The sequence below is a fragment of the Capsella rubella genome, unplaced genomic scaffold, assembly GCF_000375325.1.
Source record: "Capsella rubella cultivar Monte Gargano unplaced genomic scaffold, Caprub1_0 scaffold_8, whole genome shotgun sequence".
Taxonomy (NCBI): Eukaryota; Viridiplantae; Streptophyta; class Magnoliopsida; order Brassicales; family Brassicaceae; genus Capsella; species Capsella rubella.
The window spans coordinates 6,401,866-6,419,239 of NW_006238916.1; the positions used below are offsets into that span (position 1 = coordinate 6,401,866).

Here is a 17,374-nt window from a genome sequence, read left to right on the forward strand (position 1 = left end):
GGAGAGGATTAGCAGCTAGAAACTCCTCCAAATTAGGCTTAGGGGTAGAAGGTTTCGGTGGCTGGGATATGGGAGAGTATGAAGATAACTCGGAACTTTGATATGAATGACTCTCTTCATGTAAGTTGTGAGTATTAGAGCATTCATACCCTCTATTTTTTTTTTTCAAAAACCATCATAAATATTTTGATTATTATTTATTTTTTTAAGAAATACCTTGAAATAGTTTTTTTTCATAAAAAAGATTAGCTATGGCACTGTCGGGAAGATACTCTCCACTAGGGACCAAAGTGCTAATATGGAAAACGTGGCAGTTTCGAGTTCGTGCTTTTTTAGCAAGAAGGTTGGCTCGGAAATTGGACATGCGGAAAAGAAAACGTACGGGGAACGTTGGAAACAACGCTTGAAGAGACTGAAAGAAAGCCAATTCTACTGCGAAAGTGGGGGAAAATATGTTTTACGGACAATTATAGCACATATTCCACAAATTTTTAAAAATAGCACTAATTAAAACAATTATAATATTTTAAATAATTTTCTAAAACTTTTTTTGTAATGCTTAGATTGACTGACTTTTTTTATATTTAAGGTATAGCTTTTATGAAATTTTGAATTATGGTGCTAGTCTTGGAAAATAAGAAAGTGTGTGCTAAGTTTGGAAGAAAAAACTTAGGTTAATGCTAATTTTGAGAATTAGCCTTTTTCGTTAATAGTATACATATTTTTTACATTCTATCAAAAAAAAAAAAAAATTGAAAATGGTACAATATTTTTTACTTTCTATCCAAAAGAAATTGAAAATGGTACAAGTAATACAAAACACGCGCCAGGGATTTATTTGTTAAGGAATGCTACGATTGAAATAGATAAATAAAATTTCACCTTTTTATTTTTTTCGATGCGAGAAAAAAATCAAGAACAAAGATCTCTAGCATATGCACAATATCCTACACCATTATTAGCCAGCACAATAGAGTTAAAATTGTCATATAAATTGGCCACCAAAATATTGAATGTTGGGTGCTAGAAACTTTAATGAAAGCGGCTTTTCTCGATTTCTCATCGGAAAATCCAATCGCGGTGTCTTGGTTTTCTCTGATTAGAAGAGAGAGCGTTGAAAACGGAGGAGACGGGAGGAGACGGGAGGAGATGAGAAGCGACGGAGACCAGAATAGGAATCTTGACCAGATATACATAAAGCTTTTTCTTTTCCTTTTTGGTGGAATCCTTTTACATAAGCTAGCGGGAAAATAGGAACTCCAATCCCAAAGAGAAAAGAAAAAAAGCAAAAAACAATTATATTTATATCAAATTAAATTATAAAATTAAACATACAAATGAGGGGTAAAGTGATACATAGTACATACGACTGTGTAAAACGTGTTTCCAGTTTCCACTAGTGGATCTCTTACTAAAAAAAAAACAGAAGAAATAAATTAAAAAAAAAAAAAAAAAACCATGAAGAGAGTGGTGACGAATTTTCTTTTTTATGTTTTCCCTCGAGTATAGTATGTTTTTTTTTGCCGGAAAAATAATATTTTTTTTTATATATACTCGTAAATTAATAATTATATTAGAAAAGCAAACTTTCCTTTGGGTTCACATAAAAGGGACATAAAAGCTAGGTAAGAAAATCTTCTATTTTCCGCAATGACCCATGTACACTTTGTGTTCTTACTACTAACATTTTAAAAATTTATTATAGTCTTTCCAGGTTAACGAATAGGCACACGATCATGTGCTAAGTTTAATCGAGAGAGATTAAAAGATTTAGTTACATTATATGTACATACATATACTCTATGTTTATATAAAAGAGCCATACCACATTTTATACAATTTATCAATATTATTTCCTTTCTCTATATATAATCGTATATACGTTTTAATCATCATTTTAATTAATTAACCATTCACAGTACGTAGCTTTTGGATTTGAAGTCTGTTCTTGTGGGGGAAGCCAAGATATATTATAATTAACGTCGACTTACAAAAACAGTATCTGACACAAACGAAGGGTGGTGTGAACTAATAAAGAGTTTAGATTTGAGAGTCAAAAGACTAAGAAGAAGGGGTGAAAAGCGTCAAACGAAGAGCAAAACACAAATGTCCAAATAAAGCAATTGATGCGTAAGTATTGTTGACTGTTGTGGCTACTCAACCAAACCAGGTAGAAGTTCTTCGGCTAATGCACCCAAGTCATTCCAAAATTCTTCGTCAAGATCATCCACAAAAGTGTTCTCGTCCACCATCTAAGAAGAAGAAGAACAAAAAAAAAAAAGAAAAGTCATCCTCAATGTTGCATGATGGAAATAGTTTTCCATCGATCAAAGAATCCAGAGCCAGAAGGTCCGGCATAGTTTTGATAGTATTTTCTTTTGCTTGTTTGTTTGTCCATACCTGAACATCTTGAGTAATGAGAACCGAGGAAGACTCTCCGACATGACTAGGAGAGATTTTTGGGTCTGTTAAAGCCCGAGATTCCTCTCCGACTTCACTGGTCGCCGGAGCTTTTTTCTTTTTCGTAAGTTTGCAAAGCACAAAAGCATCCTGCATGTACATAAAGTTTTATAGATCCATTAATGATTAAATTTATCTTCTTCTTTTTTCAATGGTTTTAATCATTATATCATAATCAGCTCACCAAATAAACAAACCCTAGCTATTGATGATTTTATGTATTGTGCGTACCTTTTTTGAGTGTCGAATACATGAACTATACTCGTGCATGACCCAGTCAGACTTAATTTTTGGCGTACGCGTTGATGAGGATTTGTCTCCGTTCAAATAGAAAACAAGATATTTCTTGTACCCAATGGTTTTATCATTAACGTTCTTTACAAAAGTGGTTCTTCCCGTTATTTTCCAGTTACCTGTCTTGCAGGACCTCTTTGTCAGCTGAAGTCTGCCGTTTAACTTATGCACAGGTGTAATGATGTGCCACTGACAATCCGATTTCTTTATCGCCATGTCTTTTAATTTTTTCATGCCATATAATTAGTACATAAACAACTGTTAACTCAACACGGAATTTTTAGTGTTTTCAAAAGAAATTGTTAGTATAAATTTGTTAAAAATAAAAAAAAACAGAACAAGTACGTAAGTTTAGTTTACCAGGTATATCTTCTGGCTCGTGTTTGCATAGATCAACTTCTTTTATATCTTCTGGCTCGTGTTTGCATAGATCAACTTCCTTTATATCTTTATCTTCCTCTTCAGTGATCTTCCTATTCAAGTAAGCGATAAGCTCATGATCGAATGGGTTAAAGGTGTGCTGATCAGACATGCTTATGCTGACAAGTTTTTAGGTAGTATAAATTATAAATGCATGAAGAAGAAGAAACTGATGTATAAAATGTTCCCACATTCTCACTTATATAAGGATAAAAATCAGCTTGACAAGTCCGTATAGGCATTTTTTTTCTTTTCAAATCACGTTGTCTTTTTTTTTTTTTAATATTTCTGAAATGATTTTCTTTTTTCTTTTGTAATCAGCTTAACAAGCCTGTAGCTATCTTATGAAATCAACTTAACAAGTCCGTAGCATTATTTTTTAATTACTTTTTATGTTTGTCTTTATTAATCTTACAGAAAGTAATAATCGTGCATGTTGTTGCCTTAAAGCTGAAATATACTTGACATGGAATGCCATCCCATATAGGCAACTGTTCACCCGTAATTTTATAAACTACTTGGCGAAGGTTTGGCTTGTCTTGCGTTGATTGAGGAGGCGTCCAAAGTTGAGTGGTTTAATTGAGCTACTGCCTCTTGAATCCCCATTACCACATTCTTGATATGTTGAGTGTACGTTATTATAGGATCACTGACCCCGACTCATTAAAGTTTTGGAAATAAACTTGAATTCATCAATTTTTTTACATATTTAAAGTGTATGTTAAAGTGTCGAATTGGAATATATAGTTATACGTACTCTTTATACACTTGATTCTATAATGAACGAAGTCGAGTGCTTTTAGAGTAAAGTTTTGACTCTTTTTGTGGCGTTCCTCTCTATAAATTGGGCATTTCATTGTCACCATGCACGAGTCGTACGTACTCAGTCTGGCGAACCTACGTGTAACAAATTAAGGAGGGTCATTATTTGACCTCCCTAAATTTAAAATTCTTGGTTAGTTATTTCATCGGATATATTTTTATACATGTGAAACTAGCTACTTCAATTTGGTTTAGTTACATATATTGTTATAGCTATCTGACATGGGCACAAAATACATCCATATATTGAGTGAGCCATGCATGCATGTATCCCATGGAAATTCAGTAGTTACCAGTTTCTTTTTTGGAACAATTCTTGAGTTCATCGTGAACCTATCTCATTCATACTATTCTAACTAACCAATCAAAACTAGCCATGCCAACTAACTAAATAAATTAAAATAATTCATATTATTTTAAAAAAAAACAATTAAGTTAAATTATTAAAATTTCACTCTCACGTGAGAGAAGAAGAAAAATATTAGATTTTCTAGTACCTTTTTTTTTCTCACGTGAGAGTGAGATTTTAATAATTTAACTTAATTTTTTTTATTCTTATCCACTATTGATAATCCATCAAAACTGTATAATTATAAATACTTAATAGACATACTTATTTAATTCAAGAATATAGTAATTTAAAAAATAAAAATAAGAAGAAAAGAGTAACCTACTACATTTAGCCAAACCCATTGATTAAAAATTGTAAGGAAACTAAAAAAAAAACTTTATAAATTCCTGAAATTTGGAAATGATATATATATATATATATATATATTGTTTTTGGACAACAAGACGAGATGTGGAAATGATTTAAGTAATACTAAAAGTGTAAACTTGTGTGGGAAAGAGACATAAAGATGGAGCGTTACTCTCTTCTTTATAAAAAATTATATAAAAAAATTAATATAGAATTTGGTGGATTTTAGAAAGATTTTGGTACTAAAAACTAAGCCTGTGACCCACAACAGGCACTCCAAATATAGATTTTGGTATTATTCTCTTTTTTTATATATATTTAAACAATTGCATAGTAACTCTACATATTAGACGATTAATTGCCAACGAAATTGCAAAGATAAATTTCTGTTTTATTTTGTTGTAGTTTTCGAAATACATCTCGTTTGGTTAAAAAAAATTATAATAACTTTCTTTAATTTGTATAGATTCTATTCTTATATATGTATCTCCAAATTAAAAGTACATCAATAATGCTGTAAGGATCGGACTTATAAATGTGACTTAACTAAAGTAAATATTCAATGACATCAAACCCCTGGCCCCTTATATAAAGTTATTATTCTTTTATTAAACTCTTTCTATATCCGCCAAATTCTAACATCAAAAGTCAAAAATCTCTAACATTTAAAGTAAAAGAAGATCCAATAATTATATAGCACACCTCGGCGCTCCCTTTATAAAGTTATTACTCATTTATTTATTTATTCAGGCATATTATATGATTAATTACCAACGAAATTGCAAAGAAAAAAAAAAAAGAATCTCTTTAATTTGTTATAGTTTTCAAAAATATTGTTTGGTAAAAAAGGTTTTAATAACTTTATTCAGTTTAAAAAGATTAATAAACTCTTTTTTGTATGATCTCCTAAAGTATATCACCAATGTTGTTAGGAGTTCGATAAATTAAATGTGACTAAACTAAATTGGATCACCAAATTAAAGAAGACATCTATGCATTTGTAGTCGTGTTCCATGTTCATACCATATATACATGCCTATATATATACCTATATATATATATATATATGAAAAATTGAATTTTCATAGCCGCATTGTAGTATTCTAATCATATATATAATATGGAAAACTCTACAGTACAAAACAAAAATCCTGTATCAGTTATATAATTTTCTTGTACATGTATATACATAGAAAAATAGTAGACATTCAGAAAACTTGTAAGTAGTTGCTAATTTAAGACCTATATATTAGACTGTGGTTTGATTAGCCGGTTTAGGTAAACCAGTGAGATTAGATTGAACCAGAACACTCTACGATATAAATAGTGTTTCACTCCAACAAACACCTTCCCGGTTTTAGCGCACCGTTAAATGCACTGTTAAATGCACTGTTAAATGTACCGTTAAATGCACCGTTAAATGCACCGTTAAATGCACCGTTAAATTGTGGAGAGAACGGGAAAGGGTCAACCCATAAATTAAGATTTCCGTTAATTGAGGATGGCTCGAGATTGTTTGAGTTTCCACTAAAAGATGAGATATCTTATAAACAGTATAATAATAATAAAAATAAAATAAAAACAAACAAAGAGACAAGAGGACAGTTTTTGTCTCACTCTCTCTCGCTGAAAACCAAATCTTAGCTTTTTCCTTTTTTTTTTTTTTTTTTTTTTTTTTAATATGGGTTATTGCCTTTTATGGGCAACAAAATAAGTCAGTGCCGTGGCCAGACTTACCATAGGTTTATAGCGATATTAAAATTGGGAGATTTATTTTTAAAATTTTAACAACATATATAAATAAATAAACGGAAAAATAATTAACTTAATAATATAAATTACTGAAAACAAATCAACATTTAAAAAAAAAAACTAAAGTACAGTCTTTCTTCCTTATGTTTCAATATTTTTTTTCACCAAATTCTCATAATTTAGGTTATTTTTATATGGATGTAATAGCTAGCATATGATTTTCACAAGCATCTCATCTTTATTTTCTTATGTCTTTTTTTGTGCTCCAGTTGGATACGATCTCAAAGCCATGTTTCTAAAAATTAAAAAAGAAAACCAATATATCAAATCATAATTCTAAATAAAGGTATTCTAAAAATGTTATGATTACAAGTGCAAAATCTTATTAAAATAAAGTCTGGATATCGAAAACGGATTGGTTAAATATTTTGGTTAAATCTAAGCGAATTAGTTAAATATTTTCATTAAACATTATAAACATACTTAATTGATAGAAAAAAGTGTTAGACATACCAAATCAGTTAATATTTTAGACAATGGTTTTAAATCATTATAAACATGACCAATATGTTTCTAACTATGAAGGCGCATGAAAATTAATATACCGGGCGTTCAATTTTTTTTTTGTTTGGATTAAGAAATTTCTTTATTTAAACATATAAACTTTTAAAAAGTTTCCAAATATTATAATGTTAAAATATTTAAAAAATTCCAAATATTTTAATATTGAAACCTTTAAAGTATTAAAATATATAATTTTGTAAAATATTTTAAATATTAGAAATAATTTTTGAAGAAGTAGATGTAATTTTACGACGGGTCAGAACATGATACACACCACTTAAGTTTTACTACTAAATACTTTGTAATACCAAATATTACATAAAGATGATTTTAAATTATATGCAAAATTGTTCATTTTATAGGTCTTAAAGAACATAGCTAAATAAAATTTTGACGTACATACAAAGTCTTATTTTCAAAAGATACTATTCAAATACTGATTAAATCGAATTATAATACGAATCAATTTTTACCAATAAACTATATTAAGTATCAAAATATGTAAGACACATGTAATTCACGGGTTATTTTGTTAAAATCACAATTATATGGTAGATCGAGTAATGAATCATATTTTTACGAATGCAATCTGTAACGGGTTGGTGTTTTAAACATATATTGTGATTATGTAATTTTTGTGAATGCAAATATTTTATCTAATTTTTACGTATATTCCTCCTTCTACTACAAGAATGGTCAAACTTAATTATTTATCGATAAATAATCTTTCTCGTTGTTAAATTTTTCTCTATTTTTTTTATTTTGTATCAAAACTCATTATGTTACCATTTACTCACTTTTTCCTACTATTTTATTCAAACTCATTACATAAAATATATGATTTATTGTAATCGACTGCACTGTAATGAAAAGAAATATGACATATTATAATCCGTTAAAATTGTATATATGTAAAATTTTCTTCCACGCTACAGCGCGGGTCTGACCCTAGTAAGAAAATCAACTTTCAACTTTCAAAATCAATGCAAAAGTATATGCAAAAGTAAAGATGCATGGTTTTGAATCCAATAACCACATATTTATGAGGATTTTAAATGACTTTTTACAAATTAATAACTAATAACACCAAACTTTTAAAAAATTTAATAAAGTCTTGATCGAATAACAACAGATATTAAATAACATCTAAAGTCATTAAAACACAAATATTATATACATCTTTCAAGCATAGTATATGTACTATTCAACTTTCAAGAACAATTATCCAAGTCTCTCCATACAACTATCTAATAATTAATTTAAAATATTTTTTTTAAGTAAATGCTAAAGATATATAATGTACATTTTACATTTAATAAAAAAATGACAAAGTTCGTTGTCATTTTGTATTCTTTATTAGTAGGATACATTAGATTTAGTGATTTACTCTACTTTTGAGCTAATTGATAACCAAAAAAATCTAACAGCTTTTATGAGATTATTACTTATATTGAGATCTGATCAATTTTACACATAATATAAGAGAAAACAACAACAAAATCTTATTTCAACAACAACAACAACAACAACAACAACAAAAATCTTATTTCTATGAGAGAAAACAAGATGTCATCATCACATTTAGCTATCTTTTGCATCATCCTCATTTCATTTTTTGCTCTTCATGAATGTACGTACGTACGCTAAGTATATATACATATAGTTTAATCATCCACATTTTTTTACAACTAATTTTTTGAACAAAATTGATTATTTTCCGTATAGGTGGAAACGTGAAGGAGAGAAATCTTGATGCAAGAAGCATGGATGATTTCTCACCGTGCTTTCGGAGACGTTGCTACTCTAGCTTGTTGTTGGTTTGTCATTGCTGCAGAGGTGCCCATCATTATTGTTCCCATAGCCTTAAACGTTGCGAGGCTGCGTGTCTCAAACTTAACCCGCCACCTTCCTCTTTCTCATTAAAAACATGAATCGTCTTACCATTCTACTAATTCGCTTTCCTTTTTTTTATCATAATAAAAGTTAATAACAATATGTGATTCTAGCAACTGTACTTTATATGACAAATCGTATTCAAATAAAAAAATGTTTATTGTAAAAAACAATTCAGCATTTTAATAAAAATCTATGCATATATTGCCGTTAAGACGCTTAAGTAGTCGGACGACTCAGACCAGAACATAGAAAGACCATAACGTCTTAAAGAAACTGTACAGAGAGACATTGTCTTTGACTCTTTTTGGTCAAAGGGCGTTTAAGAAAACAAAAGCCTACAGCTGCTTGTGGTCACGGAGACTTAGGTCAATGAGCGGCTACATAGCACAAGGCTTCCCGAACTGATTCTGTGCCTTAGCTTCCACGTTTCATTTAGAATATCGGAGACGTTAGGTCGTGTAAGATACTCTGTTACATCCATCTTTAGTCTCCTTATGGGATACACAGGCTTTGTGGATGAGTAACATGGGCTCCAGCTTCCTCTGCTACTTATGGTACCAATGCTCCTCCCTTGCCCACTCGATGCATCCTATCAGCAAATAATCATGTCAGAGAATATTAAAAAAAAGCAGAATCTTTCTACAAGTCATCTATCAAACAGGCACTTGGTGTGTACGGTTAGGGAAAAAATTATTATTACCTGAGCTGCATCCGACTCCCAGACGAGATTTTTTGTGTTTGGTGTGTGTGGCAACTTATTAAGGCATGCCAATGCTGCAGAAGTGTCGTCTGGAGTTTCCCATTGCAACCAAGGAAGCATAACACCGTCCATTTCAACAGGGACACTCTTCAGAACAGTGGCACTTTGAGAGCTTTGTGATTTTACCATCCCAAAACTTGAACTACTTTCGCTTCTCTCATCCTCCAGTGATGAAAAATCTGTGTCTTCTATGTTTGAAATGAATTCGTCGATGAATTGCTCTGCTTCATCTGTCAAACACATGGACGTCCTCCTGCTCCGGTCCTTGCTCCTCTGTAAAAGAAGAAGAGAGAGGATTTATATCTTTTTATGAAAAGAGCAAACCTGAAGAGGAAACATAGGCTGTTGTGAGGGTTAGTTGAAATCCTGACTTTTCGCGTCCGCAACGGCTTTTCCTCAGCTTCAGAACTATTTTCTGTGAGTAATTCTTTCAAGTTCATAGAGAGCTCTCTACCACGCTGCTCCTCCAGCATAATCTCAGCCAGTAAATCCCGTTTCCGATCCTCAGACTGCCAATTCAGAGGGTAAATGAAGGGGTCTTTATTTGATCACCAATCCCTTAATGGAATAAACTACCAAAACATATGCAAAGAAGTTGTACCTCTTGCAATTTTGTGGCATAACCTTTCTTAAATGTGGAAATAGTACGGTGATCATCATGGGATTTCTGCTGAGAACCATAGTCAGAGTTCCCCAAAGATTCTCTTTTCTTAGGTGTTGCCTGTATAAACACATTGTTCATTAGGATAGGAAAAGCATGTTTCCAAGGGAAGTAGGCACATCAATTAACAGTAGTAGGATATTGTCCAATGTCATCTTCTCTATGATAAATCATTCTAAATTCTTATTCACTCAGGTTTTCTCAGTTTAAAGCAACAACCAGAGAGATCAGCCATGGACTGGTTTCAAGCAGAGAGTGTACAATCATATGTAAGTAAGTTTATAATTGTTAGGTGAACACCCACAAACCTTATTTTGGGCATATACTGTTCGAATTATCCTCTCAGTTCCATGCTTGCTTGACCTGGAGTCCTTTCCTTCATCATCTGTGACTGCAGAAGAATGGCTCTGTACCATCCAAACAAATTTATCCCCGTCAGTGACGAAAAGCATATAATATGTTCAGAATATGAAATAAGACCAGATATATACATATATCATACACAAAAAAAGTTTAATTAAGCAGCAAAACGCTTTTTAACAAAGGTTGAATATCTTAATCTCAAAAGTTAAACCAAAGTATAATTAGACTCACAGAGTAGCCATCGTGGTATTTGACTGGATTTTGGCTAGAAGACCTCCTAAGACTTTGTCTATTATCTGAAGAAGCAGATTTAGACCCACTATTTTGACTCTTTCCACTCATGTAGCTCTTCACATCCCTTGAACTGCTTGAATATTGAGCTTGATCTACATCACTCTGCAAATGTAACAAACAAATCACTATCCATATCAACAAGCTAAATGCAGACAACAATGAAAATTGCTCATACGCTGCTCCTACTGATTCTAGACCAATCAAGCCACTCTTTGCAACTGTTTCTAGGACCCATAAAAATAAATCAATTGAAGATATCAAAATCAAAAAGGGTAAGAAATGAAAGAACCCCACCTTAAAACCAAGTCAAGCATGGTTCTGTTGCTACAAAGTTATCTCATAATTACAACTAAAATCGTGATGGGATTGATAATTATATCTTCCTAATAAAGTTCCAATTGTAACTAAAAAGGTAAAAAGTTCGTAATAGATATTGCATCACATCATAATCATACAAGAAGGGCCCAGAGAAAACTATATAATAAGAAGAGATTTTATCATCATCAAGCAACAAAGTAAGCAATCACAAAAGTCTTATTATACCTCAGAATTCTCAATCCGACGACGGACAACAGAAAGCGACCGTCGCCGCCGCGAATTCGCGCTATCACGATCCTCCCCAAGTGCATTACCACCGTTGTCGCCGTTAACCTTCCTCTCCTTCGGTTGTCTAGAAACCGACCTTCGCCGGCGCGAATTCGCGTTTTCCCGATCTCCTCCAATTGCACTACCACCGTTGTCGCCGTTAACCTTCCTCTCCCGCGGTTGTCTAGAAACCGACCTCCGCCGGGTCGAATTGTTACTCACCGGATCTACCCTAACTGAACCACCACGATTACTTGGCGGCTGTCTAGACAACGACCTCCGCCGTCTGGAGCTTTCAGTGTCCGCATCCAACCTCCGTAAACCAGCAGCGTTACCACCAGAACCAACAACCCTAGATACAGACCGTCCCCTCCTTTGCGAATTCGTCCCCTCTCCTCCGCCTCCGCTTCCGCTACCGGACTTTCTAAAACCAGATCGTCCTCTTTCTCCGCTGCTAATCTCGCTCTCACCGGAAAACGATTCGAAAAACTCGACAGCTAAATCATCGAGGCTAATTTCACCGAATCCAGAACCTCTCACTGTGTTCACGAACTTCCCTTTTCTCATTGGAGTCACTTCGATTTCCGGATCCGGCATGCGGTGAGAGAAACGGCTCAAGCTCCGGTGTCTTCTGGAAGGAGCAGACCTCCGTGTGGAGTGAGAAGAGTCGTCGCCGCTCTCGGATGATTTGGCTAGTGACGTCGTCGTGCGCTTCATCGTGGAATTGAAAGCTGAAGTCGCCATTGAGAGAGGAAGGAGCTAGCTCCGCTCTACTGGAGAAGGAAGGGGAGGAGCGGATGATTCGACATTTTGAATTGTTGAGCTGTTCGAGGAATCAATTGCATTATGCTATGTCCCCAATTAATTCAATTTTGACTTGAATGCTTTCAAATTCTTTTTTGAAAACATAATTCGTTTTTAAAAAACAAATTAATTATATCATTTTTATACGGATTTCTTTCTTTCTTTCTTTTTTTCACCTTAATCGTACGATAATCAAAGCCTTGATTTAAATCCGGGATATTACTGCCTAGGACTATATTGGGCTTAGTCCAGGCCTAAACTGAATTCAAAGCCCAATCATTGATACTATTATGTCCTGCAATCAAATTGTTTGTTAGTGTAGCAGTAGCACAACAATTCCAACAATTCCCCTTAAGGGATTTGACACTTGTCTCTCCAGCTCGCGTTGACACTATTCTATTGCTTGCTGAGCCTGCCAAAACACCAAGCAAAAAGAGCGAGGAACAACTGATAGGGAGGAGCTGCTTGATACACCCAATTACTAGAAGAGAGTATAAACCCAATTACGCTGTCCAGAAAGGCATACACTAAATTTATGTATCAAACCATCACTGTCTAACGGAACCAGAGCAGACACAAGGGACGATCTACCAGAAAACTACTAAGAATGCTGAATGTATATGGTTGGATACCAAGAAATATACACAGATTTTGTTAGAGCTAAGCCAAAATCTAAAATCTTTGTATAGGTGTTGACTGAGTTAACTTTTTATTAGAGTTGGCCAAGATCTTAAATCATGCATTGTGTGATTAAACATATATATATATGCCACCACAACCTAAGTACTAGTCCGATAATTAAGCATACAAAGCAGGAGACAGACAATATAAAAAAAGAGATACATACCCAATTAACCGGAGTAACTCAGAATTTATATAAACTAAAAAAAAAAAAACTGAAAACAACCAAACACTGCAAAACAGGAAATAAAGATGAAAGTGTCAAAAGCTACAAAACTGCGAAATTAATATGTACAATCCTAAAGTTGTAAGTCCAAAAGATCTCTAAACTTGCATGTCGCTATATATTAAGTAGTATCCTCATGTTATCATCCAACGGCCAAAAACTCTTCCAAATCATCTCACCGTCCAAGGCACAGTGCAGCATCAACATCAAGCCGCCACGCAAAGCCACCGTCACTCATCCTCCAAACATCACAGAACGAAGTGATCGAACTCACCTCCTTATCACGACACGTGTACTGCAATCTCATCCTACACGTGAACGTCCGGTACGTTACCAAAGGCCTCTCCTTCATCACAAGCCACACACTCATCTTACTATAGTACTGCTTCTCCTGATCTTTCCCAACAACCAAATCCTTGTACGACCCGTTCGTCCAAACGACTCTACCTAAACCGTCCGATATGAAACACGGACACGTGTCTCTCTCTAGTTTCATCTTCCTCTCCTCGTCCGTACACCCTAACTCAAACTCTCCTTCCTCCACCCATCTCTCCGTTACACCCTCCACCGTCAGCAACGACGACACAACCGTCTCCGTCATTAACTCCGTCTGGTAACGTCTGATAGAGTTATCTCCGTCGTTAAAACTCAGCCACAACGCCGCCGCACCTAACTCCGGCGCCGCCTTACCCCGCGACGGAGAAGACTCTTTCTTCTTTTCAGGAGTCTCCGGAAGAAGAGGCAGCGTCACGATCTCTCCACCACCGACACCACCAGATCCGTTCTTCGTCTCTTCCTTTCTCCGTCTTTTGCTGTTACCGTTACTATTAACGGATCCGCTACCGCTACTGCTACTGTTATTATTCTCCTTTGAATATTTCCTCTTACCTCTCCGTGACTTAGACGAAACGCTCGTTAACACCGATCCATTTTTCTCCGTCGGTGAAGACGGAGATCCACCGGAATCAGGTCTAGGTGCAATCGGACGGTACCGGAGCATAATCCGATCAACCTTCGACATATCATATCCACCACCACCACCACCACTACCACCGTACCTCGCAATACAACAGCCTCCCCGGAAATTCATAACTTTTGTTTAATTACCAAAACAAAGTTTTGTGTTTTGTTGGAGAAGATGAAGCGTGTTTGGTACAAGTATATAAAGAAAAGAAACTGTTACGTTCGACACGTTTGGGGAAACCTTTGCCACGTGCGAGACCAAACGATGAACAGCGCAACGACGTGATTGGACGAGAGAGCAGAGACGTGGCGGTGTATTTGGGTCCGACATAAGACTCGCAGTACGAGGGGGGAGGGGGAGGGAGTAAGGACCAATGAGAGAGTGAGGAGTGGTCAGTAAGGTGCGGTGCGATTAAAGTTAGACACATAAGGCTGCGACTTTGGAGTTACGTGTAACTGAACGCGAAGGGTTTTGGTTTGAGTAAGATGATAGGACACATGGCGTAATCTCGTTTGTTCCTTTTTTGTTTTGTACGTTATTTTAAAATTTAAGTTTGGTTTCTATTATTAGCATGTAAGATGGAGAGGATTGTGACACGTGGTGAGTTAAGCGGTGACACGAATCTCCTTTGGATCATTGGATGTGGATCGTCGCATTTATTTCCAGAAGAAGGTACTTTTGGTGGAATTGTATAAATTTTGGTATTATTATTAATTTCGCATTAGAAAATATCTAAGTTCGTGATTTCACTAAGTTACAAAACTAAATAAAAGAGTTTTATTTGTTTCCTACTATACTAGGGCCGTGAATGTACGAGATGGTGTAAGGGGAGCTGTTATAATCGTTGTGAAATCTTCGGTTCAACATAATTAGTTTTTATTATGAGATTATTGATTCAAATTATGTATTCAGAGTATGATCTTGTATACATTTCCTTTTTATTGTTTTATTGTCAAGTAAAAATTTATTTTTCTCCTTTTCTACATATGTTTAAATGAGTTAATAAAAGAAATATAAACTAATATAATGATATATTCGAAAATATTTGGTCGAACCAAATTAAAAAAATAACAAATTACGGTCTACGAGCATCAAATTAGTGAGGCTTATTAAATTAATCGGAATCCAATATAGCAAAACTGATAAAATCTGCTTGTTGATAACCACAAAATCAATTGGAAAAACATATCCAGATTGTTTGATGTATATTTTGTTCACATAGGAAAGAATGTTATAAAACAGTTTTACTAATGAAATAATAATGATTTTTTTACGAAATTATAAAACTTTTATTAAAATTCTATAACATTTTCATCACTATATGCAGGTTGAGAGCACATTTGTTAAGCAAATCATATTAACATCTTATTTGTTTTTTTTTTTTAACATGGAGTATATAAATGTTCTAATCAAAACTGTTTAAACTTTAAATAAAAGAGTATGACATTTACCCATTACAATATTATTTTTTCCACATGTCCTAGATTCTTCCTTGGGTTTGCATTTTTCTTTTTTGTCGAGGGTTTGACATTTACACATTACGATTTGTTTTAGTTTTTCTTTTTGTTGTAATTATATTTCGGCTGGAAAACATAAATGCATTGGTTTCTATTATTAGCATGTAAGATGGAGGGGATTGTGACACGTGGAGAGTAAGATGGTGACACGAATCTCCTTTGAATGTGGATTGTTGCATTTATTTCCAGAAGAAGATACTTTTGGATTGCATATAATTGGTGGAATTATAATATACAGTTTTAATACAAATTAGAAAATATCTACCTAATTTTCCAACCTTCAGATTTTTTCACTAACTTACAAAACTAAATCTCAAGAAAATTTATTTTTTAGTATATATCATACATAATAAATAAATAGTTCGGAGTAGTTTGTTCAAAAAAAAAAAATCATAATATATTGGTTGAGGTCTTGGGGAGTAAGGAGATATTTTTCTTATAATAATATCATGTGAATAGACATGTCATCTTATTAAAGGAAAGAAAAGTATTTTAAATAATAATTAAAATTACTAATTGAAATGTTCTATAATTTAATGGTTTAGAACTTTTAAAATATCAATTAAAATGATGATAAATAAGAACTCAATTTTTTTTTCAAGATACAATTTTCTTTGTAACTAGTTAATCTAGAATTCCTAAAAAATATGATAATCAAAGCCATATTTTCTTAAAATAAAAGGTATAATAATTAAAATAATTAATGTGTTTTTTGAAAAAAAAAAGTTACTAGTGGTTGATGCAAATATTATTGAACATAAGCCAATTTTTATTATAGCTAGAACTTAAACTTATGTTACATTAGATTTCATCAACGATACACACGAGAAAAGTTATTAATGTGACTTTTTGCTAGGTCCTAGTGGAGGAATCTGAAGGTTCTTAGGTAACATTTCGAAAACAAGACGTTGTGATGGTGACCACTGTACATTGTTCTTTGTACCCGGTGGTTGTTTGTGACTAGGACCCGAAGGTGGAACAAGCCTTCTTGTAACCGGTGGTTCTTCCGGAATAGGACCCGAGGATGGTCCTGATTCTTTCCGGCTTGGACCCGACGGTGGAACAAGCATTCCTGTGATGTGCTTTGGATCAACCGATCTTTCGAGTGATCTTCGCGACTGACGAAAGTTTCCAGATTGATGCAAGAGGCTCTTCTCCGTAGCTTCAAGAACACCTACAGAGACAAAGAGGAGAACAAACAGTGTTGCCACAACGTACGAATTTGATTTCTTCATTACAAGATACTTTTTGAAAACTGGTGTAGTAAACTCTGTGATGATCATGTTTGCGTTTTATAACATTGTCATAGTTCTAATCTTATTTCTTCATAATACATTATGGTAATCCTTTTAGTGCAACTTTGAATAGTCTCATTAACAAAAGGGAATTTACTTTTTGATGTATCCATACTTGTTAGTAGTAGTGGTATAATAAGAAAAAAATCTTATCACTACCAAAAAAGAAAAAAGAAAAAAGAAAAAAAAACTTATATGGTTGGTTTAAGGTCAACCGTTCATGAAAGTTTAATTCATAACTCAATTCATAGTATCACAATACATGTCAATTTTAAATGTATGTCTTGTTATGTAAAATTTAATTCATAGTATCACA

The 17,374-nt window shown here is 33.6% G+C and overlaps 6 protein-coding genes across 6 annotated transcripts; 2 read left to right on the top strand and 4 right to left on the bottom strand.

Moving 5' to 3' along the window:
- Positions 1 to 2,153: 2,153 nt before the first annotated feature.
- LOC17874971 (NAC domain-containing protein 62) lies at positions 2,154 to 3,286 on the bottom strand. The gene is made up of 4 exons (XM_023777609.1): positions 3,115 to 3,286; positions 2,692 to 2,972; positions 2,401 to 2,550; positions 2,154 to 2,252 (listed from the first exon to the last, which is right to left on the bottom strand). Exons 1-4 carry the CDS (start codon positions 3,284 to 3,286, stop codon positions 2,154 to 2,156), a joined length of 702 nt encoding a protein of 233 aa, XP_023633377.1.
- Positions 3,287 to 8,525: 5,239 nt separating this feature from the next.
- Positions 8,526 to 9,021, top strand: LOC17875903 (EMBRYO SURROUNDING FACTOR 1-like protein 11). Its single transcript, XM_006279470.2, has 2 exons — positions 8,526 to 8,642; positions 8,738 to 9,021. The coding sequence occupies exons 1-2, from the start codon at positions 8,564 to 8,566 to the stop codon at positions 8,941 to 8,943; spliced, it is 285 nt and encodes a 94-aa protein (XP_006279532.2). The 5' UTR covers positions 8,526 to 8,563; the 3' UTR covers positions 8,944 to 9,021.
- Position 9,022: 1 nt separating this feature from the next.
- Positions 9,023 to 12,436, bottom strand: LOC17875813 (NKAP family protein CG6066). Its single transcript, XM_006280122.2, has 7 exons — positions 11,530 to 12,436; positions 10,924 to 11,088; positions 10,638 to 10,736; positions 10,270 to 10,389; positions 10,040 to 10,177; positions 9,609 to 9,941; positions 9,023 to 9,497 (listed from the first exon to the last, which is right to left on the bottom strand). The coding sequence occupies exons 1-7, from the start codon at positions 12,313 to 12,315 to the stop codon at positions 9,270 to 9,272; spliced, it is 1,869 nt and encodes a 622-aa protein (XP_006280184.1). The 5' UTR covers positions 12,316 to 12,436; the 3' UTR covers positions 9,023 to 9,269.
- A 686-nt stretch (positions 12,437 to 13,122) lies between these two features.
- On the bottom strand, positions 13,123 to 14,383 carry LOC17875145. Its single transcript, XM_006281408.2, has one exon. It carries the CDS (start codon positions 14,370 to 14,372, stop codon positions 13,458 to 13,460), a length of 915 nt encoding a protein of 304 aa, XP_006281470.1. The 5' UTR covers positions 14,373 to 14,383; the 3' UTR covers positions 13,123 to 13,457.
- On the bottom strand, positions 14,382 to 14,916 carry LOC111831050. The gene is given in 2 exon segments (XM_023784562.1): positions 14,382 to 14,645; positions 14,647 to 14,916. Coding segments are annotated over 2 exon segments (291 nt in total). The 5' UTR covers positions 14,674 to 14,916.
- LOC111829006 lies at positions 14,825 to 17,159 on the top strand. The gene is given in 2 exon segments (XM_023777610.1): positions 14,825 to 14,918; positions 16,620 to 17,159. Coding segments are annotated over 2 exon segments (582 nt in total). The 3' UTR covers positions 17,108 to 17,159.
- Positions 17,160 to 17,374: the final 215 nt, after the last annotated feature.

What these genes read in the sequence shown, in the direction of transcription:
- LOC17875903 (XM_006279470.2), top strand. Translation starts at nt 8,564, where the DNA reads ATGAGAGAAAACAAGATGTCATCATCACATTTAGCTATCTTTTGCATC. An exon ending in ATTTTTTGCTCTTCATGAAT is followed by an intron (nt 8,643 to 8,737) that starts GTACGTACGTAC and finishes TTTTCCGTATAG; the next exon opens with GTGGAAACGTGAAGGAGAGA.
- LOC17875813 (XM_006280122.2), bottom strand. Translation starts at nt 12,315, where the DNA reads ATGGCGACTTCAGCTTTCAATTCCACGATGAAGCGCACGACGACGTCA. An exon ending in ATGCCACAAAATTGCAAGAG is followed by an intron (nt 10,178 to 10,269) that starts GTACAACTTCTT and finishes CTGAATTGGCAG; the next exon opens with TCTGAGGATCGGAAACGGGA. An exon ending in GGGAGTCGGATGCAGCTCAG is followed by an intron (nt 9,498 to 9,608) that starts GTAATAATAATT and finishes ATTTGCTGATAG; the next exon opens with GATGCATCGAGTGGGCAAGG.
- LOC17875145 (XM_006281408.2), bottom strand. Translation starts at nt 14,372, where the DNA reads ATGAATTTCCGGGGAGGCTGTTGTATTGCGAGGTACGGTGGTAGTGGT.
- LOC17874971 (XM_023777609.1), bottom strand. Translation starts at nt 3,286, where the DNA reads ATGTCTGATCAGCACACCTTTAACCCATTCGATCATGAGCTTATCGCT. An exon ending in CGAGCCAGAAGATATACCTG is followed by an intron (nt 2,973 to 3,114) that starts GTAAACTAAACT and finishes AAAAATTAAAAG; the next exon opens with ACATGGCGATAAAGAAATCG. An exon ending in GTATTCGACACTCAAAAAAG is followed by an intron (nt 2,551 to 2,691) that starts GTACGCACAATA and finishes ATGTACATGCAG; the next exon opens with GATGCTTTTGTGCTTTGCAA.